Source organism: Mastacembelus armatus, chromosome 13 (genome assembly GCF_900324485.2).
Source record: "Mastacembelus armatus chromosome 13, fMasArm1.2, whole genome shotgun sequence".
In the NCBI taxonomy this organism is placed as follows: Eukaryota; Metazoa; Chordata; class Actinopteri; order Synbranchiformes; family Mastacembelidae; genus Mastacembelus; species Mastacembelus armatus.
In genome coordinates, this window is record NC_046645.1 from 1548899 (window position 1) to 1572902 (window position 24004).

General features: G+C 41.1%; 2 protein-coding genes across 3 annotated transcripts in view; one reads left to right on the forward strand and one right to left on the reverse strand.

Moving 5' to 3' along the window:
- On the reverse strand, positions 1 to 23289 carry LOC113125650 (tumor necrosis factor receptor superfamily member 19). Of its 2 annotated transcripts, XM_026299239.1 has the most exons (12): positions 22287 to 23289; positions 17447 to 17580; positions 16793 to 17345; positions 16171 to 16256; positions 15255 to 15368; positions 10118 to 10296; positions 9877 to 9962; positions 4562 to 4726; positions 2873 to 3001; positions 2065 to 2167; positions 1106 to 1404; positions 1 to 661 (listed from the first exon to the last, which is right to left on the reverse strand). In XM_026299239.1, exons 4-11 carry the CDS (start codon positions 16234 to 16236, stop codon positions 1107 to 1109), a joined length of 1140 nt encoding a protein of 379 aa, XP_026155024.1. In that variant the 5' UTR covers positions 16237 to 16256; positions 16793 to 17345; positions 17447 to 17580; positions 22287 to 23289; the 3' UTR covers positions 1 to 661; position 1106. The 2 variants fall into 2 exon arrangements, with proteins under 2 accessions (XP_026155024.1, XP_033181390.1); XM_033325499.1 differs by having other exon boundaries at positions 16793 to 17580.
- sacs (sacsin molecular chaperone) overlaps positions 20741 to 24004 on the forward strand; it is a 23214-nt gene continuing 19950 nt past the window's right edge. Inside the window, exons 1-3 of the mRNA XM_026299237.2 lie at positions 20741 to 20900; positions 21067 to 21165; positions 22152 to 22302. Of these exons, the coding sequence (XP_026155022.1) occupies positions 21143 to 21165; positions 22152 to 22302 (174 nt within the window). The 5' untranslated portion in view covers positions 20741 to 20900; positions 21067 to 21142. The remainder of the gene's footprint in view (positions 20901 to 21066; positions 21166 to 22151; positions 22303 to 24004) is intronic.

Here is a 24004-nt window from a genome sequence, read left to right on the forward strand (position 1 = left end):
TACCCTGTAGTATGTAAACGTGTTCAAGTGCTTTATTTACAAAAACAATACACGGAAGTGACCATGCACAACCATCAACACTATAATTGGCGAAGAAAAGCAAACAGTCAAGTCTATGTTACAAAAATATTGACCTATTTACTATTTTACAGTATCTACAACATATTTACCAAACATTCCTCATTTTAACGTGTCCCATATTAAGATTGTCTTCAATGTGCAATATACTCACTTTTGATGCTTTTCTACAGACCTCAAATTTTGTAGCTGTTACCTTTATGCACAAATGCTTCATAACACCAGATATGTAAGTGGTACAGGCTCACTTTGATTCCCTTTGTCCACAGAAATAAGTCAATACTCCTCAATGTTCCAACTTCATATGATTTCACCTTCTGGGCCAGCTAGATGATATTCTGTGTGTGTGTGTGTGTGTATATATTTCTCTATGCCTTTGCTTTCCTCAGCAGTGTTTCATGTTGCATGTATGTATCTGTTCCTTTGACAAGAAGCTCGGAGGTCAGCGGCCGGCATTTCAAAAAAGGCAGCGCAGTCACACTTGAGCCTTTGTGAGTAATCTGATACGGGATCTGGCCCGCGGCTGCTGTTGAGTCCAGGGTGGTTCAAGGGTGGAACACAAGCCAAAGAAATCCATGTCATCCTGTACAGAGAGGAGGAAGAGTTACATAGACACACAGTGATTAGTAACTTATCTACCCAGAGCCAGTGAGGGGCAGACTTAAAACACGATAGTCTTGTCTACATCAAATAACTTGTGCTATCTCGTTTCTTTTACCAGCTGCTCTTTGTGGACACACAGAGCAACGAACCAGCCCATAAAATAGAAACCCATGAGTTACAGAGTAGAGCTGCTGGAAAAATGCTTGTAGCGTTTTGAGCGGTGCTGAATCTTGCCATGTGATTTAGTCGTTGCTTATTCTAGTAAAAAGTGAAGGTTTGAAATGTCAAAGTGAGGAAAAGCATGTGTGTCAATAAAAGTTACCAAAAAAAAAAAAAAAGTTCCATCAGTTTCCTGAACATGTGGATCCTGTCATTTCTGATCTTTTGCATGAAACTACACCGTACTGGCAAAACGTCTGCTCACCTTACTGACTCGATGAGTACTGGTTGGCCAGAAATGCATCTGTCACAGCTTCACTGTAGCTCTGGATGGCTTTCTCAGGTGACTTCTCCTTTGAACTGCACTCCTCTGCTTCCACGACACCCTCATGCTCCTCTTCCCCTTCCAACCTCCATAGCCCTGCAGGTTCGGGGGTGCACTCGGGCAGTCCAAAACACTCTGCAGGCTCTGAGCTCCCCACCATCCAACCTGCCTGGTTACAGAAAGACTCAGGATGTCCTTCCAGCTGCATAGGGGTGCCCTCCTCATCTGGGTTTGTATTTCTAGAGGAACGTGATAAAGAAAGTTGTGGTTATCAACAACAATCTCTGTTTATAGCCATACCCTGTGGTGTTTCACTTTTAGGCACGATGCCTCTGTTTGTTCTCAGCACTTCAAAGAATCTAATTAAACACCTTAAATTATGTCTGCAGCACCTTGAATAGCAACAGAAATTAAAATGATGAGCAGTGGTTTTGTGTTTACCTGCCCATGGTTTCCAGGTTTACTGAAGGCTGAGCCAGTGCTGTGACTGTCACTTCTTTCATATGTATATTGTAAACAGACATATGTGTCTGTAATGTGAATAACTACTTTGTAGCTCAACTCATTTAACCATCAGAGAATATTATGTAATTATACAAGAAAACATGCAAAGGTTTGTTAGAAGGTTAATGTTGAGTTTAGCCATTAACCAGCTCAGTCAGCAGAGTGTAGCGTAAACATAGCCCAGAGAGAAGTAACTATAAAGCCCCTCTGTCAGTTTGGATAAAGGTGTTCGTCAAACAGTGTTATGTTTCATACTAATAAATGCAGTGTGAAGTTTGACAGCAGCTGTTCGTCAAGAGTTTATAGTTCATACTCCATCCAGACAGTATTGATAGTGTTATAAATGTCAGTCACAATGGGGTCCTGCATACATTTGCTGCAGAATTTGTCCTTACCTGTCACTGAGGCTCGTCTGGGACTGGAAGGGACTGTTGTCCTCACTGCGGCCCAGACTGCAGCTCTCATCACAGCACAGAGATGGGATCAAGTGGACTGGACCTGAAGATCACACACATGAAATTTTGTCTTTTTCTCATCACCATCTAAAGTCCTTGATGCAGCATTAAGCACAGGTGGAAAGAATACAAAAATATTTATTCTGCTCAAGTAAAAGTACTGTTACTTTGATGAAATTTTACTTAAGTAGAAGTAAAATTATCTGTAAAAATCTACTCAGGAAAAGTAAAAAGCCAATTTAAAATGTACTCGAAGTAAAAGTTACTTTTCATACAAAAGAAGTTTTTTTTTTATCCTACAGATTTTTATTGTCTTCATTACGTAAAGTCATGTCAAGTTTAAGCACAACAACTAAGTTATATTTAGGCGTATTTAAAACATGTTGGGTTAGGGTTAAAAAATAAAACGTCTTGTTTTGGTTTAGGAAATTACTAATTATTATAACCAATATAACATATATATATATGTATATATATATATATATATATATATATATATATACACATACATATATTTTAAAGTAAAATTACAGATTTTAAAAAGTACCAGTACACAAAAAAAACCTACTCAATTACAGTAACATGAGTAAATGTAATTTGTTACTTTCCATCCCTGGTATTAAGGGATAGTGAGGCCACGTCACAGTGGGTTCATGAAACAGTACTAGAAACATCATTGTATTTTTACATGCAGTACATTTTAACAGAGCTGTAGCATAAAGTCTCTTCAGTCTGAACTGCCACCTACCACAGGTGTGTCCAGGGCCCAGGTGACACTGGCAGCAGGGTCTCTGGGGAAAGTCGTGCAGCCAGCGAGGGTCCAGGCAGGACAGCTCGGCCCCACTGTAAGGACAGTCCTGGGACCTCAGAGAGGTCGCTGTGGAGTGTGGAGACATGTTGGACCTAATCAAACAACAATACACACAACAGCCCAAAGCACAGATCTACTGGTGTCACTTTCTAACTGTATGGACTGCATGAGCACTGTCTTCCTCAGGTTTATTAGCAGCTTTAATCATTTAGTAACAGCTTGTCAGCATTTCCAAATGCCCAGGCTTCTTCCCTTAAAGGGAGTTTTACCTCTCCACTGTCGCCAAGTGCTGCTCATAATGGATTTATTGGGTTTTTTTTGTAAAGTGCCTTGAGATGATTGTGTTGTTTGTATTGTGTATTTGGTGCTATACAAATAGAACTGAATTGAATAACTACCTTTACCAAACAAAAGGGATAACAACCTGGAAACTCCAAATTTGTGTTCATCAGTGACTGCTAGCTGATCACTTTAGCAATAAATCCAAAATCATTAAATCCATTGGTTCTAACTTATAAACCCTTTACAAAAGGTGCCTAATTAGAATTAGAACCACTTCAATAGAAATAAACTATAGGCTAACAGGCGGAAAACATTTTGTTATGACATTTTCTTGAAGTATAATTGCTGTTGTCAAATAAAATCCTTACAACTTCACTTGTGGTTATTTGACTAAACACAGACACTTTCCTATGTGTTGGGAAATGCCTCAAAATTCCTTTGGATAATTAAAAAAACAACAACTGTGCTTTAGAGGTTTGGGTTAAAGGTGGGGTGCATGTTTAGACTGAGTGAAACCACTGACAAAATATCACCTTAGAAACTTCTACCACTCTAGTTGTTTCAGGTGAGCTTAAACATGATGTCACTCAATATCAGTTTTTTTTTTTCCCCCTCAGGACATTTTTCACATACTCAAAGACTTTTAGCCTCAAAAATGCTGTTAATTATGCAAGTTCCCACAAATATGCAGCATCAAGCTTTAATAAGGCTCACCACTGGAGATCACAACTGACAGATTAACTGGCCCCCATTATTTGTATGTATTAAAGCAGCAATGAAACCATGCTTATCCAGCTGTATATACTGTTCTTCATTCGCCTGATGAGGGGCTATAATAATTACTTCATATATTCAGCATCAGAAATTGAAGCCTCTGCAGTTACCAAAGAGTCAAAACTCACAAAATATCCTTGGAACTACAGCTACCATGCAACTACCTGCTCAGCAAATCTCAAAGCACACAAGTGATTTACATTTGCGATAACTTATCTCCATCTTATCTTCACTGTTTGTTTGTATAAATACGTTTTGGAACATATAGTATGAGCTTTTAACCTCAGAAATCTTGACTTGAGTACAAATTGTACTGAGAATTCAGTGGCACCTGGGAAGTGGGTACAAAGTTCAGTAGTTGCTGCAAAGAAATGCATGCAACCCTAATTTATTGGGGGTGGGGGTGGACCCCTGTCTCCGTAGAAAACCTAACCTTAGGCCTCTATACTGGTTTTAAGTCTTTTCTCACTCAGCTCTTGTGGTCCTTGCCATGTAATGAATGTGTCTTCATTCTGAAATGTGTTGTTCAACACCTGTGAAAAACGTGGTGCATCCAGCAACCTGACTCACCGCTGGGCTTCTTCTCCAGCAGCTGTCTCTTGCAGTAGATGACACACAGGACCAGCAGCGCCACCAGCACCGTAGCCAGAGCACTGCAGATTACCGCGGCCAGGGCCACGTCCCGTGAGCTGGTTACCACCGAGGGCAGCGGCACCAGGTTCACGCGCCCGCTGCCTGTGGAGAAAGGTGGTGGGAGATCAAATGACTCACTCTCTGACCATAATGACAGTTTATTGCCAGATGATGAGTCCTGTTAATATCAGACAGAAGTAACTTATTTGAGAGCTTTACACAAAAGTGCCTTAAACAACAAAAATAGTTATGAAAAGAACAGAGTGTGTTCTTTTCATATTATCCAACACACCTCAGCCAATCAGAACAAGGTAACGAGAGAAAATTATTCCTTTTCGCCTCCAGCTAGTTATCTCTTCGCTTAAAGTCTAATGAAATAAGCAGGGGAGTTCAAAGGGAAAATGCCTGTGGTGGATTCTGTCTATCTACCTCTGCCTCGTTCCCCACAGGAGATGATTTACAGGCACTGCCCCCAGCTCCCTCACATGCTATGTATTCACACAGTGCTGAAGTCAAGACGCAGGCACGCTGCTTAAGATTTAAATAGGTCAGATATGAGTGTCTGTGGTGGACCCAGGAAAACATATGAACAGACATGGTGTGTTGTTATGCTTCTGAGTGTCGTGGTGTCTGGGTTGTGTGAACACGTGCTGATTTCACAATAAAAGCTGCTGTTACAGTTCTCATCCTGTCCGAGGAGATGTGATGTCACTGCTCGCCCAGCCTTCAGGACCCTGCACAACACACACTTACATGGAAAGACTTTCTGGCTTCAAGAACGGTGTTTATTATACAAGTTCCCACAAATCAGAACATCAAGGCTTAATGTGGCTTAACACTAGATATCAAGATGTAAGACAGTTGAACTGGCACTGTTGAAATTGGCTTCTGCTACATATAATTATCCTTTCAAACACTCATCAGAGAGAAAGGCGTAATCTGCTCCAAATGTAAACTAAATGTTTAAAGCAGCATTACTTGACTTTTTTGGGGCACTTTGTGCAAATATGTTAGAAACAACTGCTAGTTTGCATATCGTGCAGACAGAATGATGTCAGTCCAATAGTTTCTCACCTTTTAGCTCTATTTTGGTCTCTACCAACGCTAAATGCTCCACAGCTAGCTCCCTGCTGCTTCTTCCTGCTCACTTATCCAATAAAGCTGGAGGGTCATAAAACCAAAATAATGAGCGAAAAGAAGGTTAAGGATTCTGTAGAGCTGATGGGAACTGCAGTCAGGTGATACTTTTCTGTGGGTTTGTCTTGCCTTTAAATCAGGAGTTATGAAATCACAACAATCCAATGATGCATATTCGCAGGGGGGAATGCTTTTCGAATGAATCCCTTACATTCCAGTCAAGGACAAATCGTTCAGTCTAGTAATCACTGGTGTCAAAATACTGAATTACTGAACTACATTATGGTTCTGAGGTTTCCAAGTAATCTGAGGTTTGTAAGTAACATGCTTTTCCTGAAATGCAGGTTGAGACTGAACCATGATAGAAAGATAACATTTTGTGTTGGAGGAAAAGGGTTATGGAAATCCTAACTAGTATCTTAAAGTGTGAAGTACAGAAACTGTATACAGACAGGTTTGTAGCTTTGAGACAGATTTGGAAGAAAAACAGCAGCGTGCCTGAATTTTAAAACTGAGTGACATTTCTCTCCAAGGCCATGCACATGCAGCTTAACATAGCCGTTTCTGGTAATTATCAGTAATCAAACATAATTTTCCTGATCAATGTTTGGATGACAGAGAGGGTGTGACTTAATACTAAGCAAACACTGAAAGTACGCATCAATGACCGTGAAACCGACCAGTTAATAACATGTGGGAAAAATACATTTTGAAAGACGTTTTTATGAATACGGCAAATATAATAAATTCGTTTTGTTGGAGAAAATCTTTTTCAGTGAGCCTTGCTGTTTGCTTTTCACTACATGAATCATAAAGGGAACTGGTTTCAACCTTTTCACAGTCCAAGAGCTCTTTGTTATGCAATGTAAACATTACTTTAGCTCTGGGCAGATTTTTATTCAGCCAGATAGGGGATAAGGGTATTTTAACATTCCTTCTATGAGAAAGAAGAAACAAAAAGAAAAACTCACAGCAGCACTTCCAAACTTACTTTGACCCAGAGGGCACAGTAATCGAGCATTTTGATATAAGCACTGAAGGTACATAATGTCATAACATGAATTATGAATTCTTATTAAAAAATAATGCCACTTTCTGGTGCCAGATTATAAAAACTGTCACAAATGCCAACAAGGTGCATCAAAATCATTGCAAATAACATGAAATGGCTGTATGTTCAATGAAGCTGATCATTTATTTTCATTTAAAAATCATGATCACACTGAACAGCAAATTATTAAAGTTATCCATGTAGACTTAAAATGCATATTAAGCCACAGAAGAGAAACAAAGAACCTAACATAATAATATATATATATATATATGCATATTAAAATGATTTCATTTCAAATTTTACTTATAAATCTCTGACAAAGACAGAGGATCACCATGTTCTGTGGTTAGCGGTCATCTTCAGAGACAAACACTGCACGACCCTGTTAATCTATATGAGTGACCACAGTGTTTAAGCCCAGTCTTCTCTGTCAAGGTCAAACTGAGCTCACCCAAGGTGAGCGTCATCTGCCCCACAAACACAAAGGCAGCCTGTTATCAGAGGCCCAGCAGCTGCAGCAAGCACACACAAACACTGGTCCATTGAAGAGACATCACCTGCTGATATTATCTCCATACAAACCAGACCAACAAACCACAGCCTTCAATAGACTCCCTGCCTGTTGTCTTTAAAAAATACCACATACTTCAAATAATAGAAGCACCTCTTTACACCTCTGAAGGATCTTTTTGTCTGAGCAAACTCTTTTAAGATGTTCTCTATGAGAACTCAGCACTTCGTTACTCAGAAAAGAGAAATTTTAATTTTTTAAAAACTTTTTTTTTCCTTTAACGACAGTGTTTTCTACCTTTTGCAAAGCCATTTTTAGTGGTTCAAACCTCAATTTATGAGTTCATCAATTGATTATTAATTGATCGATCTGTTAGTTAGTTAGCATGTCAAAATAAAGGAAAGGTGGATCTAGTTGTAACACCTGGCATATGGAGATTTTCCTGGGCAGAACAGGCATCTTGAAAGCATCTCTGAGGGCTGTGCATTAAAATAAGCTGTGGCTGGAGACATCTCAATTCTCTCAGGAGAGTAGACAACTTTAATATTTAAATCCAGCGATACTTTTTAAAAAAAAAAAAATACTTAAGTGATAGAGAGACAAATAAAGAAGATACAGCAACAGCATATTAAATCCCTATTCTGCATTCTTTCAAAATAAAACAGCATGTCTGCAGGAATGAATATCCAAAAAGGTTATGCCCTAGGTCTTGTACTGGAGCAAAACCATTTAATTATCAGCTCTACAGCTATGCTGTATTTTAAAACTTTACAATAGCATGTTAACATTTACAAAGTCAAAGTCATTTGTAAAAAGATATATGATATATATAACTGGGCTACATGGCTACACTTGTCTTTATCACTGAACTAGTAGTTAAAACTTCTGGGTGAATCTAGTTAGAATTATTATAATTGCAATCCTGGGGTAAGAAATATTTCTCCCTGTGTGCATGCGTCCGTATGGTCTAGGCAGCTCTATGAGATCTGCAGTGACAGTGAAAAACTCCAGCAGATGAAACACATTAAAGACGCTGGAGGAATCCATAAAACACAATGTCGTTTTTCCCTTCTCTAAAAAGCCACTTGGGGAAAGGAAGGAGAAGAAAGACGGGGTGGTTTAAGATTTACAGTCCACCCCGGACGGCGACCGCCTCCCCTGCACAGCTGCACCATTGCCCCAAGACAGTGTGGCCTATTACAATGATCTGCCCTTTAAGTTTTCACCACCCTCCTCGAAGATAAAACTAGAAGGAGGGATCAAGACTTTGAAACATTTGGAAATACTCCACCAAGAGTCCCTGTAGGAGCTAACTACCAATGTGTGTTCTCAGACACAATGGACATTTTGTTTCTCAGGCCTGCTCCAGTATCAAACAGATGAACAAATGAGCAGACACAGGGAAGCCTGTTTTCCCAGGGCTTGTGTTCATTCTACAAACTGTAACATGGGTTTATATAATATATTCTAAAAAAAAAAAAAAAAAAAAGACTGTAAAAGCCACAATAAGAAAAAACGAACACTCAGTGGACGGTTTAATGAATCCATAATTCTCTACATTTAGGGTTCGTGAGAAAAGCGCAAACAAGTTTTGATATCCCTGAGCTGTCTCCATTTATTTAACACAGTGGCGCTAACCCTGTCTGGGTCTGCTCTAACGCTCACACTGCCAAAAACCTCCTCAGAAACAGCTGCAGCCTCCTCTGCCATCAGGAAGTCACACTCAATTACCAAAGGTATAAGTTCACTCGCGTGATGGTTTTATGTGGAAAGCATGAGGTTGTTAACCACTAATAATGACCAGAAGAGAGACGTTAATTGGATCTGTAGTCTAATGGAATGTGAGTCCCACTTTGTGGAAATACTACAACACACCTCCTGACTCCTTTTCACACAATGGATGTGGCCAAAAGGTAATAAATTATGCTGCTTGAACCCGCACGCTCCCTGATGTTTACTCTGTTGAGACAAAAACATGTTCTACAGCGTCATAGTTTAAAAAAAAAACAAGAAAAAACTTTTCCTATTCATTTTGTCTGGAAATGTTTCTTCAGGTTGTTAATCCAAACTGAGTGCTGAAAATGACTGACATGTTCTGAGCTAATATAATCCAGTGTTTGCAAATCAGCCATTGTGTTAGTAATATTAATATCAGATTTACGTCTGCACAGCTTGTAAGTCCAAGGATTTATTTGCACATATAGCACAGTGGCTTGGCTCAGTGAGATTTGGTGAATGAACTATGACTCGCTCCACCCTTTAAAGGTTGTGGTTCTGGTTACTCCAAGTGCGTTGTGCGGACATGTTGTGTGTATAGAGGCTTTGCCGTGGCACTGCTATTGTGAGTTTTGGTTCTAGTAGCATTGTGCCCAGAGTTCAATAGTGTGCTATGGTTTGCTTTTAGACTATTGTATCACTATTGATTCATCTTAATACATCACCTATTGTGAGCTGGGATGAATAGCCTGTATTCATCAGAATATTTACCAGAATACCCCAGTGATGTTGGGCCAACTGTTAGAAGAGGTACAACAAAGGAAAGATGCTTACAGTGAGGTTCGTAAGGAGGTGGGGGGTCTCCACATCGTATACACTCCATGTCTTGGAAACCACTTAATTTCGTCTTCCTGTAATATCTGTTGAAGAGACAAAATTACATTTTCAACAAAGTCATGAACAGAAACTTGGATATTCGCATGTTGTAACAGGTTTCCTTTCTTTGTAGGACTATTGTTGTGAAAAATTAGTTTTATTAACACAGCTGTCTGGGAGGTTGTGTCTCGCCTCTCACCCCGGCAGACAGTCGCCACACACTGCGTTGGTGGTGGTGGAGCAGTTTCCCTTCTGGAAGCGATTGAGGAGTCCACAGTCCAGACAGGGCTTGCACTTCTGCAGGCTCCGGTCCTCTTTGAAGCGACTACTCCGGCAGGACACACACCGGGCATCCTCTCCATAACCAAAGCCACATTCCTGAGGGGATTAATGGTAGAAATACACCGGGTAAGAGGTGGGGTCGGTGGTTTGGGGTGATGTACAGCTGGTGAAAAGAGGACTTGAATGTCGACTATTGGGGGTCTGGAATTAAAGAATGATCTTGGCTTGCAGGATCAGAAGAGAACAATAGCCTGCCTCTTTTGAGAGTCCATCTTACACTGGCAATAATCTCCCTGACTCTCTCAGTATAAATGAGTGGCCTTCCGCTGCAAGACCCAGAAAGGCCAGGCATTTGAATAATAAAGACCCGGGGGGACACCCACTGTTGTATTATTGAAAGTTTATTGCTGTGTTTTTGTGTGACTCCCTCTCCAAGCAGACTCAGTGAGTGTCCCGTTGATTGAGAGGCCAGCAAGCAAAGGAAACACTTCAGCAAGGGGGCAAGGATTGTGGAGAGGTATATGGAGAAAAAAGGTGAATACTCTTTTGTGCTCAGCAATTGAAAATGCAGTTAAAAGCACAGCTTCCTACCACTGTGTGAATGATCTAATGCTGAACCACCTGAACCAAGCAAACCCTAATTTATGGAAGAGATTTCAAAGAATATGAAATAAAGCATTTAGTATTGTTTTCAATGAAAGAAAAGAATATAGACAGATCTTGTTTTATGGATTTCAGAGTCAGGTTCATTATTTTTCAGATTTAACACCACTTGTCTTTTTACAGCAGCTGGCAATGTAGATACACTGAAGTCTGGTAGTGTGAAGTACACACTTTTAGTGAGGAGAACAAAATCTCAACACTGAATCAACAACCAGAACATTATTTCTAATTTACAGCACATTTCTTCTTCTTCTTTTGTCGTTTTCCTAATTGGATCTCTGTCACATCACTGGGCTGATTCCCTCAATGACAAACTGACATTTACATGACAGCTGACATTACTGTACACCACGCTGAGTGAAAGGACAGGGATGACCTCATACATTGATCATCCGTTATCAGCTCCACAGCAGCTGCCCTGCTGTTGTCCAGTGTTTCTCATATATTACTAAAGTGAAGGTCAGCTTCAAACAGGGCTTCTCTCTTCTTTCTCTCTTCACCCGTGTCCCATTTCACTGCCTGGGCATGCAGTCCTCCTGGAATGTGGGCACAAGAGTCTGATATGGGGGTTGGGTCTGGAGAAGCAGGCTGGCGAGAAATGAAAAGAGAGGCTAGAGGCAAAGATGTGATCTCGTGATGGCACCGAGGAGTCGGGCTAGAAGATGAGGAATTCGGTCCTTCCAGCCAAACACATGTAAGCCTGACATTGAACCCTCGGGCCAGGGCTGGCCTGAGGTGGACCAGCTAGGGTTGGACTATTGCAGCTGTTGTTATGAACTCTCCATATAAGGCCTTGCTTTCCAGCAGGGCAAGGAACCATGGAGGTGGGGGCAGTAGGAGGGAAAGAAAGAGACAGAGAAAGAGTGAAAAGACAAGAGGGGGTGGTTGATGAGTGATAAGGAGCGGAAAGGTGGAAAAAAAAGATACGTTTGCCTAAAGTTACAAGCCATGATCTTGCCTTTCTCAAGAAAAAAAAAGCTCCAACTGCACCAGTGGAGGCAATAAAGGTCCCACATCACCAAACCCTGAAGGTGCTGCAGACCCAGCCCTGTCAGGGTAGCTCACAGTGGTTCCATGACCCACTTCCACATGAAGGGGCCCAGGGACAATTCACAGCCGCTTGGCACCATCACTAGCACTGTCCATGTGGCACCACATGGCAGGATGGGGGCAGATGCCACGTACACACAAGCAGGTCAGAGCAAGGAAACAAAGGGAAAATGGAGCCAACTTCTGCCCCTGTGATCCAGGCAGTACAGAACATCAAGGAGGGATCTCTTTCTTCTTTAATCCCTGCTACAACCAGTACTGACTGAGACTAGTTTGCAGCCAAAACAAAGACTATACCCTGTGGTAATCTGCGATGTTATGAAGTTAGTCTTTTATGAACAAATTAGAGCACAATGTAAGCCCTTTGCAGTAGTAAATTACCATAACAGCCAAGAATATCAATAAAAGAAAAAAAGAATACATATTCAATCTGCTAAGCTCCCCTGAAAAGGCCAGATTCTTAGGGTGTGTACATGTTATAGTGGCAAAAATACCACAACACACACACACACACACACACACACACACACACACACGCGCGCGCACACACACACACACGTGCACACACACGCGCACACACACACACACAAAACAAGCCACTCTATCAAACCTCTGCTGGCAGAGAAATATTTCTTATGTTCCTCTACAGGTATAAATGATCATTGTAGGTGTCTATTTAAATGTTTGAGATAAAGCATTTGGGGAGGGGAGGACACCAGCAGTAAAGGAATCCACCCTTAAAAAATAAAGTGGAAATGAAGCACATCAACATGCATGTGTGGCAGTCACTCCATTTTCATATCCTACTTTGTGGTGGTTTCACCTCAAAGCCATCCAAAAACCAGATGCTTAACATCCCGTTTGCTTGTCCTATCTCCTGATCTACTTTGGATGAGATTGCCAAACATAATAAGGAGCGTGGAGGGGCGAGACGGGGCGAGTGGGGGGGCCGAGCTGGCTGGGACCTGACACATATTCAGATGCAGATATTCTTCTGAGATAGGAAGGAATCACGGCCAGGGCACAAACAGCCATCTGATCTGGTAATGAAACAACACTGAAAACAATGCAAGTTAATTGAAACAGTTCTGTCTGGGCCAAAACACTCTCTCAAGCTCGTTGTTCCAGTTATACTTATTGAGACTTTTATCACAGAGTGGCTTCTCTACACACATGAAATTCTGCAGTTTCTGTCTTGCCACTGTGATTTGGACACTTGGACATTTGGACACTGCTGTTAATGCAATCCCTGCAACTCCCTCTGCCTCTTTAGCTCGTACCATCCAGTAGCTCTCTGCCCTGGACTGAAGGAAATGTAACACTCTTGCTACAAACTACAAAATGTTGACACATCAAAGTTGTGTTCCTGCCTTTTTTTTTTTTTTTTTTTGCAACTGGCAGTTTTCCAGCCTGCACTGCAAAGCAACTCACCCCTGCTCCTTTACTCTTCACACAACACAAGAGGTTAAGCAGCTACCTATGAATGAAACCTAGAATGAAATATGTCTGCAAAAAAAAAAAAAAAAAAAAGAATAACTGGTTTTAGTGGATGTGTTTCTTTTAGCTACAGTTGGTGTGAAGGGACTAATTGATGTTTGTCAGCCTGCCTCAGAGCAGCTTCCAGAGGCAAACTTCCAGAGCAAACTGGGCCACATTCCTCTGGGATCTCTATGGCAGCTGCACAGAGGGACTCCAAAAGTCTGCTTCCCTCCCAAGAGTCAGACCTGCCTTTCAGAATATGGACAGATCGTCCTGGTTACACAGAGCTCGGATCAGAAGTTGTTTCTCTGGGAAACTTTCCCCGAGTGCGGGTCTAGGTCTCCTCTGTGAGCCAGTATCCCGCTACCCTCAGAGAAAGAATGAGGCAGCCAATTATTAACCAGGACCCCAGGGTGGCTAGCAGCATTCATGCCTGTTGGGCTGGCAGAGGACTACTGAAGCGTTTTACCAACCACAGAGTGCATGTCTGTGTATACTGAGATTAAAGGCAACTGGGCTTTGAATGCATGTGTGCAACAGATGTCAAGGGTGATGAGACACAGAGTTTTTCATTTGCACTCAAAGATGCAGTGAAGTACAAATCCACCTTAAGTCCATTCATTAGCCTCTTTATGTGAAGAACGCCGTTTTCTTAAGGCTGCAATCAGTGTATATGATGTAAACGTTTGTCTAATAAAAATGAACTGAAATTACATTATAGAGGCAAAAATTTGCTTCTGAAACTATTGAATCTGTCTGTTATGGCACATTACGAAGGTTATAATGTTCCGTTTTTCTTTCAACTCTTTGTGAGTTGGTTTAAATGCAACAAAAAGCTCCAGTAAGATGTTTTAAATTTTGCTGATGGGTGACGATTACTCCTCTTTTGTTCTTTTATTTTGAAAGATTGTGCCTTTAAAACACAAACCAAGGAAAAAAAAAAATCTTATAGTGGATTGAGACTATCTGACTTTCTTCCAAAATAAATGGTGATAAAACATCACGTTATGTTTATACCACCGACTTGGCTTTTGCTGTCTAGCACTAAGCTTGTTAAGTATGAGAAGGAAACGTAGACTTAGAACAGGTAGAATTAGCCAAATATTTACGTAAAAACACTTTTTTTTTTTTTTACAGCGTGCCATTAGTCACACTGTTTAGTTCTCTAACAAAATATGTAGGTTTCTGCAGAAGGATTATTTCTTATAGTTTGCTTGTCTTTACATCACTGCCTACACTTGCAAAAGTAGGTGCATAGCAGTTGCAAACAAAGGAAACCCTTTGCTTACCATCCTAAACTAACACTTTAGAGGCCTGTTTGTACAAAGCACACAAAAACCTGTGGCTAAGATAGTGGAAAAAACTCTCTTCCCAGCCGAGAGAGCAGCAAGCTTAGGCATGGCTTGCTTCAAACAGTGAAGACAATAACTTGGAATGGGTGCAATGGGGAAAAACAATGGAAGCCATTCAGCTGCCGAAGGTCAAAAGTATGGGTGTGACTGATTAAAGAAGGGTCGGTGTTCTACAAAAGCTAATAACAGCTTGGCTGTTCTCAGCATGAAAGAGAGGAAGTCATAAATAATGTGTGTTCTCTGAATAAGGTACACTTTAATAAACAGTGATGTCCATTCTTTTCATGAGCTCAACAGTTTTACTTTTTTTCCCCATCACAGATATAATCCATCTGCCTTCAGCTTGAGAAACTTGATTCAGCTCATCTGATGAATCCCTTGTGTTGCTACACTTTCCTTTTCCCAAATAAACAAGTGAATCTATGGGGAAATGCTCCCGATTGAAGGCATTACTTATACAAATCTGCTTAAAACACATTTCAGTTCATACAGGTAAAGAGGTGTTCCAACCTTTGAGAGCTCCTGTCCTGCATCACACTGCTTGCAGGGTTTACAGTTCCCAAACCGGTCCTTGTACTCCTGTTCTCTGCATTCTCTGCTGTCGTCCTCGGCCCTCACAGGAATCTGAGAGGGACAGTCGGTTGGTGAAAGTTAGAAATTCCTGCATTTCATCACCACATTCATCCATAAGAGATAAAGCCGACTCTCTGAATCCAGAAATATGCATTATAATTTCCTTTATAATAGTTTTTAGGGGGTCAACCTCCGCCTTGGAGTCTTCGTGAAAACAAGTCTGATTCTGTTGGGCTGAGATAAGATGAAACTTTAATGAGCCCTGTGGGAAAATCGCATAGACGCAGCAGCAGAACAGAAGTCAGAAGCAGCGGTACAGGGAAAACCAACACCAGACACTAGAGTCTATGTCACAAACACCATCAGTGAGGACAGCACAGTGGACGGAGTTAAGGTTTGTCAGGGTGTCACCTGCAAAGGTTTTGAGAGAAAGTCCTGTTAAAAAACTAAAAACATGTTGTCCCCACAGTGAAAGGTTTACAACTCAGAAATACAGACGATAAGTGAGAGAATGTGATCACACAATTGTGAAAGGTTGTGTTTTTGATGAGATTAGCACAGAGATTTCAATCACAGCTCACTCCTGTACATGGGATTAGTTTAGTTTCATGTGGACAAAACATGACGCGTTTAAAAGCTCCAGAAAGAACAAGTAAAGGGGGCTTTCAGTTCTGACTGATTTTTAATAACCACAAACGAACATCAGACAGAGCACAACCGAATTAAAATATCTGAGTAACAGACATTCACAGTACTCAGCCAATAAAACCAGGCTACACTGAGCCTGAACTAAAACAGACAAACCTTCAGCACCAAAGTGAACAATGAAAGAAAAATGAAATAAAACACTTACCAGAGTTGAATACATGACGTGTACAGTCAGTACAAGTGAGAAGGTGTAATGAAGCATCCAGACCATTTTGATGAGCCACTTACTGCCTGCACAACAACAGGAGACTGTTGTCATATTGTTTCTACACACGCACACACACACACACTTCACAAATCATAAACAAAGCAAATGCTGAAATACAGATCTGTTGATATTTATAGCGAATATCATATAGTTTCAGTGGTGAACTAGAATTCTGTCATATAATATGGAACATGATGACATTAGACCACAAAGGCAAAGAGACAATGTAGAGGACAGCTGGATTTAAAGACATGTCTTCTATAATAAAGAGGCGCGTGCTATGAAGCGCTGGTTAAAATATAACCACACGCACGTGCAGACTGGGCTAATTGATGCCGATTGATTAGTAATCAGATTAAAAACCAGCCGGATTTAGAAGCTTTACAGCAGGAAGACTGTGGTTGTCATAAGACCATTGCATAAAAAGTCTCAAATCCCATCAGTGTCACCATGAAATCACAAAAATGTCCATGCGGTTCGTGCACAGCTTAACGCGTAACTTCAGTTCGTCTTTAAAGTGTCGCTATAATACTTCACACTGTGCAAAATGCCTCCTTACCTGCTACAAAAGGAGCCTGCTGATCAAAGTGCTGGTTCCTAACAGTCGAAAGCAGACCGGTGAGAGGTGTGGTGGTGTGTTTCCCGCACCGGTCTGCTCAGCATGTCAGCGCCGCAGCCCCAGCCCAGCGCGCACAGAGCCGCGGCGGCACAGCCAGGACCAAGTCAGCGCCGAGATCAAAGGCGGAGAGAGAGAGAGAGAGAGAGAGAGAGAGAGAGAGAGAGAGGGGGGGGGGAGGGCTTATGGATGGGCTTATGTGAGTGTATCTGATCTGTGATCAGCCTGCCTACATCAAAGACCCGGTCCCACTGAGAGCCAAACACACTGATTCAGCCCTGCCGGAGTGTGCAGGTCGTTATATCGATCGTTTACATTCAGGTGGTTTACACAGAGTCGAGGCGGAAAAAAATGTTTAAAATGTCTGTTTTCCTGAGCAACTCTCTCTCTCTCTCTCTCTCTCTCTCTCTGCTCTGATTCTGAGCACAAGCCAACCGTCTCCAAACCGTGGTCCGGGGACCTCAACTGGACCCGGACAGGCTCCCTGCGGTCCTCACTGACAAAAAGATGCAAAATCATGTTATTTACCGTAATGACTGAAAGTGAAGCCAAAAACAAATCATAAGATCGAAATTCTAAAGATATGTAGGCGCAAACCTTTCTTTTTTTGAAACGTGACTCCTTATGACATATAATGCAACTTTTGTCCGCATTAAATCATCTGGGAAGATCATGACTATAAGCTGCAGATGTCAGGACGTCAGTGCGCACCTCCCTCAGCTGGTTCACATCTGCTGGAGAAGAGCAGGGTTCACACTTAACTGGTTCTGGTGGTAGCACGGTGGGACATTCATACTTCACTGGTACTTCTACAAGTCAGTCAAGTCACTGTTTTATAAAATGTTAGATTTGCAAGTAAATAGTAAAGTTCTTCATGCGCATTAGGATCAAAACAGCAAGCAACATAAGGTGTGAATGAAAACTGTCGTCATTGCTCTCGTTTGTAGCAAGAAGTGCATCAACTGATTTTACACTAAGGTACATGAAGAATATGCGCTGTGTGCGCGCTGGTGTGTGCATGAACCAAAGCAAAGACACAAAGGACAAAAGTTCAGTGCTGCGTTCAATGAAAGCGGCCAATTATACTGAGCATGTCTGGACATGTTGGAGATCAATTCCAAGAAATCAGTCTGTACACTTTGCAGATGTAATTAGCTTTTACCGAACCTGCTGTGGATTGTCAGCTATTTTCAGTTGCTTCATATTTCAAATTCAGCATGACAGCAAATATAACATTACTCCATAATCATGCACAATCATGGAAGTCTGAGTTAAAATACTTTGAGTCACCTTTATGAGTTCTGCTGTTTTTAAAACAGTAGTTTCACACTGTAGCAGTCAATATAAACGTATTCTAATCCTGGTGATGCTTGTTTGTTTTCCCACTTTGTTGAGGTCAAATGTGTAAACTGGTATGAATGTGTCAATGTGACATAAACCATCTAGTGGTGAGAGGCCGGAGCTTCAACCTCCTACAGCAGGAGCTGTAAACTGTACTGTTGGCGCCATCTACTGGATGTTACTGTCATTGTTTATTAGTCAATTTATCCCCTAAAATCTTAGTACTACTCTATGTGTGTGTGGGTGTGGGTGTGTGTGTGTGTGTGTGTGTGTATGTGTGTGTGTGTGTGTGTGTGTGTGTGTGTGTGTGTGTGTGTGTGTGTGTGTGTTTAGTGAGCTGCTTTGTCATTAAAAAGTGTTAGGACATTATTTACTACTATCTACTCTATTCTCCAGTAATATCTTCATGTCACCACATGCTTCAAATGGATGAGTGATTTTTTTTTACATTATAATAATTTTATAATAAAGACACTGCAGTTAATATGTATGTAACATATTTATATCAGCCTATTTTATTCCACTATATTATATCATATTTTTGCTAAATCTAAATCATTAATTTTAGATTACTGAATTATTCATTTTATATAATTCCAGTCTAATCTACATTATCACAGTGTTTATTTTATTTAATCTAAAGTGGACTGATTCTATTCTATACTTTTATATTCTTGTATCCTCCATGCCCATAATGTTCTGTCACAAGTGGACTCCAAACCTATTTTATTCAGCCTATTAACCATATCTCTCCTTGACTTTTATTCTGTTCGCCCATCCCAAACTTGCTGGCATGTTGTGTCCTTTCTGAGCTTTATACAGCAGCTGTCTCTTTAAGAGTCCCGTGCGTTTAAACCTGCACCAAACCATCCAGAGGTGTCCACGGCTGTTCGATATATCTCGTCTCACAGCAGATTCCGTCAGAAGTATACCACGTCTTAAGTGCACCGTGCTATTTCAGCCATAATTTAAAGGAACCTTCGCCCTCCCCTGCGGTGCAGAGGACAGGACGGGGATGCTGCTGCACTGATGCTGCTGCACTGATGCTGCTGCCAGCCTGCTGGTTTCCTAATGTGAGTGTCCTCTCTCCCTCTCTCTCTCCAATGCGGCACTGAGATGTGGTCTCCTCTGGTGAGGAATGGCTTTTTAACCATAACGCATTTGGATGTTTAACAATACACTTTTTCGCTCATTGAATAGAAAAGATCTTCGGAGAAAGTCTATAATATAGCTTTGCGTGGTTGAAACACTACTCTGGTAAGTTTGACGTATTTCTGCTCATGCCGGGTTTGTCTTTTTTAATCGTGTTTTTATCATTATAGGACTGCTGCACAGTTTTTTCTGATGGTATAGAAGGATGGTATTCACTAGGTTTGAGTAGGGTCTTTGGGAATCCCAGTATGATGCTTCTCAGAGCAGGTTTATATTTAAGGTGCATTGAAGTGATAAATGTCACCTTTCCACCTAATCCTACTATTTGCACAACACTGTGATTTGATTTCCAAACATAGTTGGGCCTATAAAGATTTTGCAGAGGTTAATGTGTAAGATCCAAGATGAAATCAGAGCAGATTTTTTAAATATAGACTGATATGTCTAATATGATTTAGGTTATATGAGTTTAATCTTATTTTAGCAGATGTGGCGGGTCAGAAGGATGCTGACAGGCCTTTAGTTCAGCCACTGATTCTGCAAAGTTGTTTGTGCGCATCTCTGACTGCAGTGTGTTGGCATCTGATGACATAACTACAAGTCCCACAATTCAGCGGCAAGTGCAGGTCACTATCCCTCTTGCAGTGCCACCCATGATCTACGGTGTTATGTCAACAGCTTTTAGTTGGATGCTGATTGAAACAGAAAACAATAGATTATTAATAATAATAATTCATAATAATAGACGTTTTTATTAAGCTACTTTTAGTAAAAAGTTTTTCGTTTCCTACTGTGCCCTGTTTACATCATATCTGCCTGTTACAGTCCACCTCGTATTTGATTTTGATCCTGCTCCTTGTTTTAACTGAATGGCTTGATGCTCAATACTCACTTATCATTGTCAATGCAAAATATCAATAGTTTTACTTTCGGAACATTGGGCCAGCAGAATGGGACAGAGTGAGACCTCTTTGATTCCTCATGGTCTCTGCTGACCGTGTGACTTTAACTGAACTACAGATAAACCCGCACTATGTGCACACTAGTTAGTAGGTTTACATTGTTAAAATACATGTAGAAGGAGCTCTAACTATCTAACCTTCAATAGTTAATGCACAGTAACAAGAGTCGGTATTTATTCTGATATTATGAATATTATCCTAGTACGCATGCGCAAAATATTTCTCACCGTGTATACTGCTTTTACATTGGTATGGGAGTTTTATGAGGAGAAAATAGTTTATTATTACACAATAAAAGAAAATACATATTGAATATTTTCAGTAAAACACCGAGATAGCCGACGCGGGTCAGTCTGGACTGAAGACGACACGGAAGTAACCGGCAGGGAACCCTCTCGCTCCGCCCGCACAGTTTGTGCTCTCGGTCTCAGTGTAATTCATTATTATTAGAACATGGCCTTTGAAGGAGTCAGCATGTTGTTAGAGGGAAACAGGCATGTCACCTGCTGCTGCTATTGTTTCCAGGAACACAGGCTGTCGTGACATGAATCCGCTTTTCGACGGGACCGTCAACGGCACCAACTGGACCGATACAAGTAAGTGCGGTTTGGTTGGGATAGCGGGATAAACAAAACACCCGGCACCGGCGGTCAAATGCAAAGCCTCTTATCCCAAACGGGCTGTGCTGTGTATTGAATAAAACAGTTATTCTCAACAGACGGCGTTGGTGTGAAAATAACGGGATTGTTGGTTTTGCGACAGCTGTTTTCCCGGTGGAGTATTCCTGCGCGCAGTGCACGAGATAGTCCGATGAGCTGGGGCGCATAAGAGCAACGAGATGGCCAACTGTCCAGTCCCATGGTGAGTTTACTGTAAACATGATCTCACATTGAAGGTTAGCACCTGATCATCCGCTGATTGTGATTGTCCTGGTTGGTCAAATTCAACTGAACTGACCAACAAAGATACAAAAGCAGCAACAGCATTTTCCTGTAATTGTGCTTTTTTCATGCATTATAATGATGCAAGGTCCATCTAGTCCAGGATGATTGAGTCTGGGCTGAGGAGATTTTCAGCCTTACAGTGCAGGCTGCCCCACCCCACTCCTTTGCCAGTGAATGCACCATGGTAGACTTGGCTGCATGGGTCCATGGGTGATTTGCTGCAGCTGATATGCTTGGAGCATAACTCACTGGGTTGTTGTGTATAAGTAATTGTTTCACGTAACAGTACAATTCATTTGCACAGAGTGACACTAGCCAATGTGTTGTCCATGAAGTCATAGTTGTCCTATGCACCAGAATGAGATGGCAGGTCCCCATCACACAAACAAACATGCTCTTCAGGGTGAATCTTGTTTGTGATCACAGTTACAACATTTTTAAAGGTTTTACTCTTTAACAATTGCATATCAGCCTCCTGCGCATTACTGCAATATGGCTCACTGTTCAGGTATACAGTTATGTTCTCAAAACTTTAATCTAGACACTTAATACAGTATATATGTCACTAATGGAGCAGTAACAGATGGATCTGCTGAGGTGTCTATTCTCAGGTTTCTTCCAAATCTAAACCTTGATCAATAAGGACTCTGAGACTCTTATGTCCTTTACAGTAGAGATAACATTTGACACCTTTTCTCTGCTGTTGAACTGTGCACTCAGGGAAATGCTCCAGGTGAATCAAAAGTAAAGGATTAAAATCTATATCTATGTTTAACTGTTGTTGTATATACACAGACTCTTGAAACCTTTATTAAAAACATTACGGTAATAGCCTTGTAATATGTTTTCCATAATGATTTTGCTTCTGGTCAAACCACTAATACATATTAGTTTATTTTTTAGGTTGCCATGGGTGACAGTCCGTCATGAATATATTGGCCTGAGGTCCTACCAGGTAACTCCCTTCACATCTGTTCAAGATGTCAAACAGTTGCTGTACGAGGAGACAGACCTCCCGGTCAAAGAGCAAAGGCTTACCCACAATGGAAGAGAGGTGAGAGCATAAACATCATCGTAGGATACGCCTCAGTTTTCATCATTGGCGTGCTGGATCTCTGTGAAAGAGACATATCAACAACAGAAACGTGATTAAGTGAATTCATATACTCCATGACTGTTGTTTTAAATGCTTTTCATTTTCTGGTTACTCATTTATTGGTTTGTTGTGAACTGGACAAGCATTACTAAACTAATTTCAGATACAAAATTATTAGAGGGGGCAGGTCACGGAAGCAGCTGTATAAATTCATACAAACAGGCTTTTTATCCAGATGACAGACATGGTTTAAAGTTGCTAAGTGCTGTTACTGTAAACACGATTAAATACTACAAAATAATTCTATAAAGCCAGAGCTATATGAAAGATAAAATGGTAAAGTAACTCTTTGTTGCTCTTTGTTTGGTTGTTTTAAAACTGGAGAATTTGGTATTTGTTATTTTAGTTTGTTTGGTCTATGATTCTGTCACATTTGGTATCAGTGGTATCAGACAAAAACAAGAGGAACTGAGGTTTCTTTCTCTAATGGTAGATAACTACAAGAGTAGAAATCAGCCATGACACTGACCCCATGCCATAACTACAGGGCAAATGATGTGACAGTCATTTGAACTGTTAACAGAGCCTTCATTGTTAGAAATGACATGAGTCTCCCTTGCAGATTTATTTCCATGAGTAATTAATAGTTCTTTTTTGTTTTTTATTTATTCATCTTATGACTAATTTGAGCATGGTGATGGTCCGCTCTGTCTATTTATCCATCCATCTAGTATCTATCTATCTGTAGAGTAATGCTGTGTAATCCTGGGATGACTGCAGTCAAATGATCTAATTCGTGCTGTGCGCAAGATGACTAGGCACCTCATCATCAGTGTATTGAACGAAAGAATTTACTTACTGCATTCATAGCTTACTAAACAAAATCATTTATGTGAACATGCCATGTTAAAAACTAATTAAAATTGTTTTATAAGTTAAGGTTTTGTGATTGGGCAGCACAGTGGATGAGTGGTTGCCTCACAGCGGATGAGTGGTTGCCTCACAGCAAGAAGGTTCCTGGTTTGAAACCCATCAGGGGCCTTTCTGTGTGGAGTCTGCATGTTCCCCCTGTGCTTGTGTGGGTTTTCTCCAGGTACTCTGGTTTCCTCCCACAGTCCAAAAACATGTATGTCAGGTTGATTGGTGACTCTAAATTGCCCATAGGAGTGAGTGTGAGTGTGTGAGGTTGTTTGTCTCTATGTGGCCCTGTGATGGACTGGGGACCTGTCCAGGGTGGACCCCTGCCTTTCACCCAGAGAGAGCTGGGATAGGCTCCAGCAGATCCCTGGGACCCTGGTTAGGAATAAGGGGGTCTAGATGATGGATAGATGGGTTTTGTGATTGTTAATTTTTGTGATATAAAAATATTTACAAAATAAAAGCGGATAGTGTTAATTTGATTTTTTGGCAGATGAAGCTACAGCACAGCTCTGGCGTGCTACTTTGTGATCACTGATCACACAATGATCACACACTGATCACACACTGATCCTCTGTGTGTGGGCTGACTGCAGTCGACCCAGTATCTTGTGGCTCGCTGATTGAAAGCACCAGGTGGTGGTTAGAGCTTCACAGACCCCCTGATCTCATACTCGGAATTAGCCGCAAGCCATGCATACAGATTAATGCCATGTACACTACAAGACCTGCTGCCATGGAC